General features: G+C 36.1%; 1 protein-coding gene across 2 annotated transcripts; it reads right to left on the bottom strand.

The window, feature by feature from the left end:
• Positions 1-955: 955 nt before the first annotated feature.
• Positions 956-11,235, bottom strand: LOC102115792 (putative tripartite motif-containing protein 49B). Of its 2 annotated transcripts, XM_005579335.3 has the most exons (9): positions 11,103-11,235; positions 10,845-10,849; positions 9,752-9,937; positions 6,756-7,170; positions 6,392-6,487; positions 4,444-4,674; positions 3,973-3,995; positions 3,017-3,114; positions 956-1,934 (listed from the first exon to the last, which is right to left on the bottom strand). In XM_005579335.3, exons 4-9 carry the CDS (start codon positions 7,164-7,166, stop codon positions 1,435-1,437), a joined length of 1,359 nt encoding a protein of 452 aa, XP_005579392.3. In that variant the 5' UTR covers positions 7,167-7,170; positions 9,752-9,937; positions 10,845-10,849; positions 11,103-11,235; the 3' UTR covers positions 956-1,434. The 2 variants fall into 2 exon arrangements, with proteins under 2 accessions (XP_005579392.3, XP_065385814.1); XM_065529742.1 differs by lacking the exons at positions 4,444-4,674; positions 9,752-9,937; positions 10,845-10,849; positions 11,103-11,235 and having other exon boundaries at positions 1,405-1,934.

The raw sequence follows: 11,235 nt of genomic DNA, 5'->3' as shown, positions 1-11,235 counted from the left end.
TTATTTAAATTGGCATATATATATTAACTTGTTTCTGAGATTCATCAATTTTGTTGCATTCAGTGTTACAGGATTATTTTGCACCAATAATAATAAATAACACCAAATTTATTTAGCTATTCTACTGTTGAAGAATATTTTGGCTCTAAATTGGAGCTACTATAAAAATTGATGCAGTGAACAATATTGTGTATGCTGAAGTACATGTAGGCAATCAGTTGACTATATTTTAGAATTAGAATATCTAGCCCATAAGAAATGCTAATAGTCAGTTTCCCAAAAAGAATTTCCATTTACGTCTCCCCAGTCATGAATAAATTTCATTTATTCTTTGACTACACACAATATTATGTGACTTCAAATTTTGGTATTTTTTTTATGGGGGCCTGTGTTACAACTGGTGGATTAATTCTTAATTTTGTAAGACTAATGAAAGTGAGCACTTTTTTATATTTGGCTAGTTATTTATGTATCCAGTTCTGTAATGGGTCTGTTCAGATATTTTACCCCATCTTCTATTGAGTTCACTGTCTTTTATTTATTACATTTTAAGTATTCATCATGCATATGTATTATATTTTATTTTATGTATGTTGGGGTGAATATCTTTCTCCACTACTAGTTTGCGTAATGTTTTTTGAAACACAGAAGTCATCATTATCAATATAAATGAATGAATTGTTTTAATTATTAATTTGTGCCCTGGTTAAGAAATCCTTATGAGAATATTGTATCAGATTCCCCTTCCTTTCAGGACTTGAATCTATCTGGAAATGAGTGTGTATGCTTTGAGGTAGGGGTCAATATTTAGTCACATTTTTCCAATATTTAATTAATCCAGCATTGGTCTGATCACCTTGGGTATTTCAATGTAGAAGAGCACACTAATAATGAAGGATTATTTACATCTGTAGTGAGAATTGCAAAATGAAGCCGAACATAGAAGGTCAAATAATAGTATCTCAAAGGATAGATTAATACAATGAATCATGATGGATAAGTGTAATATAGTCAGATAAAAAGGAAGAAAAACATATCCCAGTTATCATTCAGACTTCACTCCAAGTTTCTTTGCATGAAGCACAAGATCCTGACTGTCTTCCATTGATTTCTACTTCATTCAGACATGTTTGTCATCTATTATTTCACTCAGTGACAGTCAGAAATAAAGAAAAAAAAAAAGAGAATATACTGTATGCCATGGTCATGAATAATGATTTTTCAAAAATTAGTTAATAAAGAACCAATACATATACTTTTAGTGTTTTCAGCATATTTAATAGTAACACAATAAATGAGTTTTGATAACATTAGAAGGTAGTTCAAGACATAAAATAGAGCCTATTTGTCGTGTATGTTAAGGCACAAGGAAGAGGATTTCGTGGAATAAAGGGATTCCCACAGCATGTGAACACGTTCCAGATTTGTCTCTGATCAGAAGTGAATACAGCAAAAGATAGGTCTGAGAGGAGGTGAGAAAGAGCAATTAGGGATGGTGTATATTAGGGAGCTTTGATTAACATCAACAAAGCTCACAGTCTTAGCCTCATAATCCAGGAATAATCCTACTTGGCTGGTAGGTCTTGGGATATATTGCAGCATAAGTGGGGAGGTGGTAAAGAGACGGCATTGAATGTCATTCTTAACACACCCAAGAAGAAAGAGTCCCTCCTCTCCATCTATCTTCTCATTCTGATTCTTCTCTTTCCAATATGTATTACAGACACCAAAAGCCCAGTTCCAAGAGTCCCCCACATGGAACTCCCAGTAATATTTGCCGGAGGTGAAAGTCTGAGCACCCCATGCAAGAAAACTTCTAGGTGTTGCAGTGATATAGGGCACATCTTGATGGTCACATTCAATACACATGCTTCTCAAAATTTCATATCGAAAGATATGACTGTTGGCCTCTTCATGATGCAGAGTAATATGCACTGCAAAAAATAAAAAAAGAAAAAACATGCATAGACACGTGTAAATTAGAAAAAAATAATTGTTCTATCAAGAAGTTACTTTACCAGGAAATGTAAAGTCAGAAAGACAGTTTTGCTTGTAACTTCCAGTAAAGTATAGAGATGATTAATATTATATACAGGACAAACCAAACCCTAACCACAGATATGAAATTTTTTTGAAAACTTCTATATTGAGAGCCAAATGTGAGACCAACTTCTTTCAATCCAATTTTCAAAGTAAAATGTACACATTATATGCCCTAAATGCTGTACTGTTATCAAGATTTTTATTTAGAAATGTTCCTTATTCTTAAAAGCTAATGCTATCACTTTGGAAAGAATGTGAAGATTTTCACTTACTCAAGAACTGCTCTAGATATCTGGATAAAAATGTATATGTGCATGTTATAAGTGATAATTTAAAGCAGATTTCTGCAAAATCTTTGACCAGTCTCTCTGTGGTCCTCCATGCTAGCTCTGGACTGAAGCTGGATTTTAGAATTAACGTGTAGCTCCTCATATTGCAATTAAATTGAACTTATTTTCATTTGTAATTTTACTTGTATTCACAAAATGATTTCCTCCTTTTATTTTTACCCATTAATTCAAATGTTTGCAATATATGAATATATACCCATTTAAAAAATACAAAACCCCCAAGAATCTCCAGTAAACTATATTCCCCCAAAGAACAGTCTTAGCAGTTCCAACAAATACACTAAAGAAATGTACAACTTTTTATTTAACATTAAATAATTCACCTGCATTCTGAGCATTATTTCTTTTGCTCCTTTTTGAAATTTGCTACCCTACACCTTTTTCCCATTACATAACTCAATACATATTATGCCAGAGAGTATTGCTTTTCACTATCTTTCAAACTTAATGCTATAAATGTGACTATAAATAGACACAGACACCAAAGGGGTGCATGGTTATATTGTTCACTTATGTCTTAAAAGAAGTAAAATATTTGGTAAGGGATGAAATATTACCTATGTGATCCTAACAATAATAATATTTAGATAAAGTGGGAGTGCTGCCTGTGGGTGGAGACTTACCTCGGAATTGGTTGAGCCTGTCCATCAGTCCAGCGATGGGCCCTGAGCTTAGCTCTAGATTCAGAGGCTGGGGCTTATGCAGCAGCACGGACTCACTCCTGCAAGGAAAAACCTGCAGTTACAACATCTACAACCATAAAATAAGTAAGAATCACTATTTGTATGTAAAAGACATTTCATGAGAATCCTTTGAATCTACACATTTGGTAATTCAAAAATTATTACTTCCTTTTTTGAAATTAATTCTTATTTAGAGTTCCTAAATTTTAAAGCACGATGGAAGAGTCTAAGTCAGAATTCAATCTGATCCTTCTTTTTTCGCCCCAAATGTGTAAGTTGCCCTCAGCCTTATGGCCTTGATAATATTTAGAATTGAAATTCCGAGTTCCACTTCTTGGCAGACTCCCCGGACATCTTTGAAACAGCAGGGTTCTGGGGAGACTGCTGCATCCACTGCTTCCTTTTCAACATAAAGGCTGTGAAACTTGTTCTAGGCAGGGAGATCTGCCTTTTAGCAAAGAGCTTCCCTAGAGACTTACACACTTCTAACACTCCACAGTTTTTTTCAATCTATTTTTCAGAACTCTTAACTGATTTGTATATATGTATAAAAAACAACACATCAACACATTTTCACTGCTAAAATACTTCCCCCTCTTCTCTCCTGCTTCCTCTGGTGACTTTCTTACCATCCACGAAACAAAACTCTATCTTTCACCTATGCAGGATTTTAAGCAATAAAACAAAATCAGGAATAAAAATGTTTGTTTTAGTTCACTCTTCTTGTATTCATTTATTTACTCTTTGGCCTTGTCTTTTAAGTTGTGGGAACAAAAGTAGCTGCAAAAAAAAGTAATATCAATATCTTAATTATTTATGCCATGACCTTACTAGAGCCTTCTTTGATATTTGTGGAATCTGAAAGAACATATGCTATAATGTAGGTACACCCTCACCTGTGTAATATGTCTCCAAAACCCTGTAAAAAAAATAAGAAAGATTCAGTGCATTTCACAAGATGCATCTTTCACTAACTTCAATGTGAGATTTGTATTCAGATTTGTATTTGTATTCAGTTTCTGAAGATAGCATTCTCCTACCATATGCTTCTGGAAAGCATTTTCTGTTTTTTCTGTAATGAAAAACCCAGTCAGTTGTATTGTCATTAATTCACGTCCTGGGAAAGTCTGAGTCTTGAAGACATTCTATAAATAAGTGAAGGGAGAAGAGGCCCAGAGGGTCCATGCTCTGTGGTAACCTCGAAAAACCTACTCAGTCATCTTTAGCTGAGCCAGTTACCCAAATGAGTGGAATGTGTTTTTGGAAACATATCATGGAAATAAAGGTAGGGAGATGGATTTCAGCCTTGAGGAAAATACTTATACATGTGAATATTCAAAAACCTGAACCACATTGTGGGTTCGTACCTGAAGTAGCTCCACATCTGGTTTATGACACATTTCCTTCAGCTCCTCATATATTCCTCTTAAAATCTCCCTCCTATGAGCCATTTTGGCTTTACTTAAATGAAGTTGATGAAAAATATCTTTCCCCTTCTTTTTCAGCAACTCCAAATTATGTTTTTCTTCTTCATGGTGAAGTGCAGGCATCTTCTGATACTCAGCTCTAACTGCTTCTAGCCTTAAATTCACATAATCCTGCAATGATAATGGGTTAATCAAAAGAGAAATGTATTTATCTATCTCCTATGAAATCTCACTGATTCCTTTTGTCTCTCGAACATCCAAGAGTTTAAACCTGAGTCTTGCCAGTTCTTAGAATCCACAAAATTTTGCTCCTTTCCTTTCTTTCTGCATAAAGATCAACATAGATGTATCTGCCCAATTACATTAAATTTATTCAAGATAATGTGTTTTCTAAGATAGTTGTAAATAAACACACATACACACACACAATTTGAATTTCGCTATTCCAGCCCATATTATGGAAAAGTAAGAACAGTTCATGCTTAAGAGTTGGAGTATACAGCTATTGTTACTAGAAAGGAAATAATTATTTTCTGTCTCATTGACACATGCAAGTTGCTTAAACTCAGTCTATGTGAAATGACCTTAGACTAGCATGTCCAGCTACATGCATTTCACCCAGCGAAACCTATCCTAATAAGGTTGCATTTATGATTTGGCCATTTTTGTCTCTCTGAATTCATTTCCTTCCATTCTTTCTCTAACTCATCCCAATCTGAAACATAGACTTCTTTGTGGTTCCTCAGGCCTCCAAATATACACAGACTCAAAATTACAGCATATGCTCTTCTCTCCAACTAGGATTATATAGATACACACAAACACACACACACATACATACATATACATATATACACACTCATGGTCCACATATATATCCCTACACACATCTCTGTTCCCTCTCCTCTTCAAAACTTTGTTTCAATTTGAATTTTTCAGTGAGGCATTTTTCTGACCACCCTTTTTAAAATTCAGACACTCATCTCCAGTTTCTGGCCTGTATTGTCCTTTTCTACTTCCCTGTTTGATTATTCTCCAACAAAAAACCTACAACGCTCAAGTACATCATGCATTGCATATATTTGCATATTGACCATTTGACTCTCTTATTTGGATTGTATGATCTGTGAGTACAAAAGTGCTTCTTTTCTTCTTTGCTAGTATATTTTCTAATTTAATATTCAACATAGACTACGTTCTCATGAAATCCTTTTCAACAAACTAATATTAGCTATCATACCCTCAAAGTATATATCCACAAAGAGAAAATTATTTATAATATTTTTCTGAAGTCCTCAGAGTTCTCCGTATATTTAGATACTGGTTCCCTCAAGACACAAATCTGTGTTTCTCACCACTTTTCTCATCATATGTTATGTATTATTCAATATTAAATAGTTGAGATTCCTAATTTCATGGTTTCCCTAGATTTCCCCTGTCACTTTCTGCCTAAAATTTTCCATACAATTCCACATACTACTTGTTCACCAGCATTCAGATTAATGCTGACCCAGCCTCAGAAGGTTCACTTGAGCTTTCCATGACTGCCAAATAAATCTTGTGCCCAGCATTTATCCAACCAGCACCTATAGAATGCTGTGAGATGTATCTCGGTTTCTTGTATCTCTTGGTGTATAGCTACAGGTTTGTAAGGAAACAAACCAGCATGCTTTGGGTGACATCAGTGGTTTTCTTAGAAATCCTACCTAATAAGCATACTGTTCTATATAAGAAATGAGGCCACTTTTTCTCAATGTTTTCTTTTTTCTTTTCTTTTTTTTTTTCTGAATCCCAGAAACAATACAGTTTGCTATCAAGTTCCTATTTTGAGAGTCATCCATTTGCCCACCATAAGCTCCTGGAGAAGGGAGAGTAGTAAAGGACTAACCTTCCAGTATTTGGTTCTGGTGGTTTCCATGTTCAGGTTTCTGTGATTTTCACAAGCTTCTTCCCATAAAGACTGCATTTTCTTTAAAAGCTTCTCCTGCAAAAGAGCCATAAACTGAAGCACCAGTGCAGACTGTGACACAGGGAGGGGGCCCAGAATAAGAGACAAATAAGCTCCTAGTAGTAAATGGCATTTCCTTCGTTTCCCTTCATGTTTGTCAAAGCCCAGAGGTTTGAAGCTAAGAAAGCCCAAACAGAGCTGCTTAAAGGGAGGAGGAGTTGGCTTGATCCAATCTCCAAGAAAATAGACCCACAGGAATTTCATGTGTCCTTTATAGAAGTAGATGTTCAGAGGCATCACTTACCCGGTGTTCCTCAGCAGCCCACTCAATGGGACAGTGTTTATGATCCCGGTGCTTCTGAGAGCTGGAGCACAGCAAACAGAGCAGGCTCCTGTCCACTTCACAGAACATCTTCTTTGTCTCCCTGTGAATGCCACACATTTGCTCCTCAGAGCTCAGGAATTGCCAGAGACTGGCTTTTCTGGCAAGGGAAGCCATCTTCTTCAAATGAATGTTGGTTTCAAGGTTTCTCTGCCTTGTTGACTTTCTGCATTCAGAGCACTGAACAAGAAGTGGGATATCTTGCCAGTTGAGGTAGAAACAGGGCCTGCAAAAGCTGTGCCCACAGTCTATGGTGACTGGGTCTATGAAGTAGTTCATACAGATGGGGCAGGTGAGCTCCCTCTGGAAGACTTGCAAGATTCCAGAACTCATGTTTCTGGGGAAGAAAGAGAAACGTGTCATTTTGGGGCCTGGGTTGATGAAAGGCTTCTAAACATGTGGAGATATGTGATAGCTCTAGTTTCTTCTCTTGTCAATGTTCATTAAAATACCACAAACTCTTTCTTCTGTTACAAACTTAAAAATTCACACACAGAGGGATTCTCCCAGCTTTAGAGTAGATATTACTAACTAGATGACTCACAGTCGCTTCTGCTCCTAGTTCCTGTCTGTAACATAATACTAATCTATTCAATTACCAATTTTCTGAATGTGGATCTGGAAATTGGGTTTTGATTCTAAGTGGTCAGAATAAATCGTAGTTTTCCCTATTCTTCTTTCAAATAACTGATGAATGACTATGAAAGAGTGGGAAAAAACTACCTGGGCCCAAGAATATGAGAAGATAGCCAGAGTGTTCTGTGACATATTTTTAGAGAGGGACGCAAAAGCCGGGCAGTAAACCACTATGGCACAAGTTTACCTAGGTAACAAGTCTGTATGTCCTGCACAGTTATCCCAGGACTTAAAATTAAATTAAATTACATTAAAAACAAAAACCCAAATCAAAACAAAATAAAAAAAAAATCCAACCAACCAACCAAATAAAGGAAAAGACTACAATTAAACCAATCAAGGTTTACTAGTAGAGAAAAGAAACATTATTAAAGATATCTGGTCTTTTTCTTTTCCTGCGGATTAAATTAACTTCCCCTAGGGCTGCAGAAACTCTGAACTAACATATAGGAGCTTTTTGTTAGACTCAGAGAGGTGTAATTATATTTCCATGGTGTGATGGTGAATTTTAGGTATCAGTCTGACTGGATTAACCAATACCTATAGAACAGGTGAAGCACTGTTTCTGGGTGAGTCTGTGAAGGTGTTTCTAGAGGAGAGAGACATGTGAGTTGGTGAGTTGAGTGGGAACCTCATCCCTCAATGTGTGTAGGCACCATCTAATAGGCTGGTAGCTCAGATATAAAGAAAAAAGCGGAGAAAAGGCAATTTCCTCCGTCTCTCTCCTGAAACTGGTCCTGAGGCTTTCAGACTTGAGCTTAGCCAGTATACCAGTATCCTCAGGACGCCAGCTTAAAGACAGCCTATATTGGAACTCCCAGACTCCATAATCAAGCAAATTAATTTTCCTAATGAATTCTACCCCATGTAGAATCATGTATAGCTTGTGCACGATGTATGTTCTGAGAAATGTGTCAGGTGTTTTTAGTTTTTTTTTTTTTTTTTGACAGTGTTTCCCTCTGTCACACAGGCTGAAGTTCAGTGCCATGATCTCGGCTCATTGCAACCTCCACCTCCAGGGTCAAAGTGATTCTCCTGCCTCAAGTTCCCGAGCACCTGGGATTACAGGAACGTGATACTAGGCCTGACTAATTTTTGTAATTTTTTAGTAGAGACGGGGTTTTGCCATCTTGGCCAGGCTGCACTTGAACTCTTGGTCTCAAGTGATCTGTCTGCCTTGGCCTTCCAAAGTGCTGGAATTACAGGCATGAGCCACAGTGCCCAGCCAGGCGGTTTTATTGTTTTAATATGATAGAATATACTACACAAACCTAGACGCTATAGCCTACTACACACCTATGGTATACACTATAGCTTATAGTTCCTACAATAGGCTACAAACCTGTACAGTATGTTCTGTATTGCATACGGTAGGCAATTGTAACACAATGATAACTATTTGTGTATCCAAACATATTTAAATACAGAAAAAGTACAGTAAACATATTGGTATTATAATCTTATGGGACCGCCATATGTGGTTTGTGGTTGACTCAAATGGCCTATTAATATATCTGCACACATATATATAAACATCCTATGGTTCTGTCTGGAGAACCCTGACTAGTATAAAAACTATAATCTTTGTTTTGGCAATTTTAAGTCCTTTACGCTGCTTTTTTTGATATCACTTCTGAATTTAAGTGAAAGAAATGAAAAATCTTAGAATTGCAAATATTTGCCAGAGCTCATCTAAGACATTTTAAGAAATTTTTCACAGTTTGATAAGATTAAGACTCAAGTGAGATGACAATCACAATCACATATCAAATTAGGTCTCATAAATTTATTTGGTCGAAAAATTGTGTTTTGATTTCTAAAGTAGGATATTTTGGGGAGCTTTCTCATTGTCTTGGTTTCACTATTTTGCATCGCTCATCATTACCTTACTAATTAAAAGTCATGTCTAAAACCTGAATGTTATGAAAGCACATAACTTACATCATTCATTAGTGTATTCTCAATTGAATTCAACAATATTAATACACTTATTACAAACATATACAAACACCTATGTGTACATATATGTATCAATTACATATATTCATTATGCATACATATCTGTTGCAGTAAACATTAGTTAAAGTTTTTCAAAACTATATTAGACAATCATAGAAAACACAAAATAACAATTAATATCCTCACAATTGATAAAATCTATGGTAACAACAGGAGTTACAAATGGTATCATTGTGTAGATTTAAGAAAATGAGATATTTTAACACTCATTTATTATTGTGTAAAGGAAAGATGATATAATTTTATCAATATGTTTCACTCACCCTGGAGTTCTTTTAATGGTTCCCACAACGATTCTTCCAAAAATAATTTTGTTAAGTACTCCTCCAGGTCAGAAGCTCATTCACCGCAGTACTGAATTTCAGAGGTCACCAAAATGCAGTTCTAAGTGCTGTCCTTCTCCTTCGGAGAAAACTGAACTTGTCTCTTCTGCCTCCTTTTATAAGAATCTGTGAAGACCACACCCACCTCTTTAAGGGTATTTAGAGCATTCCGAAAGGTGGAGACAAAGATGATTAGGTTTATGCAGCATTTAGAACACACCTTTGCAGCTCTGATTAAATTATCGTCACACTTTCATTCTGAAAACCAGTGCCTGAATGAATCATATGTAACATAAATCCTGTCAGAGTAGACCTAGGCTAGAAATAAATTAAGATGCATTTTATACTGTTTATTGGGTTTCTTCCATGATATAGGCATTCCTCTAACTGCACATTTACTTATTCTAGAGAAAGGGTCTCCTTCTGGAGTGCAGTGGCATAATCGCAGCTCCCTGCAGCCTTGAATTCCAAGTAATCCTCCTGCTTCAGCCTCCCAAGTAGCTAAGACTTTAGGCTGACACTATATAACCTGGCTAATTTTTTTTTTTTTTTTTTGAAATTTTTGGTAAAGTCAGTGTATGACTCTGTAGCACAGGCTGTTCTCCAACTGCGGGTTTCAAGTGGTCCTCCAGTCACAGCCTTCCGAAGTGCTAGGAGTACAGGTATAAACCACCTCATCCAGCTTAAATACTGCTTTAGTACATTTACAGGATATTTCCAGAGAAGTCCAACAGAAGATAAAACTTTCCTTTTTGTTTTCTGTTTTCTACGACTCTAAAAGAAATCACTGATTAACCAAATAAACCCACTAACTTGGGGTCTCTCATTGAATTTACAAAACTTCGCCAGTGTCACGGGTGAAAGATGAGTTATTATTTTAACGCTTTTCTCTACATAGTGCATGATGTCCTGCAATGACTATGAGTGCACCACAGGAATTATTTTGGGGATTATAAATAACTTTTAGGATATAGGCAAATTCAAAAATACAGAATCCAAAAGATAGGCATGAACTATATTTTTCTTTCTGTACCAAATCTTTTTGTAGTTATATGAAAATTATTTTTTTTTTTAAAGAAAGATTTCGGAAGTGACTACTCAAATACCTTCTGACAGAGGAATTCTTTGTCAATGGTCCAGAAGATTTATGGTCAAGACTATCAAAACTGTGAAGACAAATCTATCAGACCCATGACTGCCAAGGTTCAAAGACAAAAGCAGAAGCCATAAGATATGTGTATAGTTAGGGAGATTCACGTATGAATTAAGTGCAAGGAATTGGCTTACAAACAGTGGGGGCTGTTTAAGCAAATGTGAGATCCTTGGTACAGTCCGTCAGGAAAAGAAATCCCCGCTGCCTGGATCCCAGTGGTCATGAATCAAAGCTTTGGTTTAAAGTCAATAGGGGGCAATTGGAAGATTAG

This window comes from Macaca fascicularis, chromosome 14 (assembly GCF_037993035.2).
Source record: "Macaca fascicularis isolate 582-1 chromosome 14, T2T-MFA8v1.1".
Taxonomy (NCBI): Eukaryota; Metazoa; Chordata; class Mammalia; order Primates; family Cercopithecidae; genus Macaca; species Macaca fascicularis.
The sequence above is the reverse complement of the archived record's forward strand: the minus strand, read 5'-3'. Positions and strand labels throughout refer to the sequence as shown.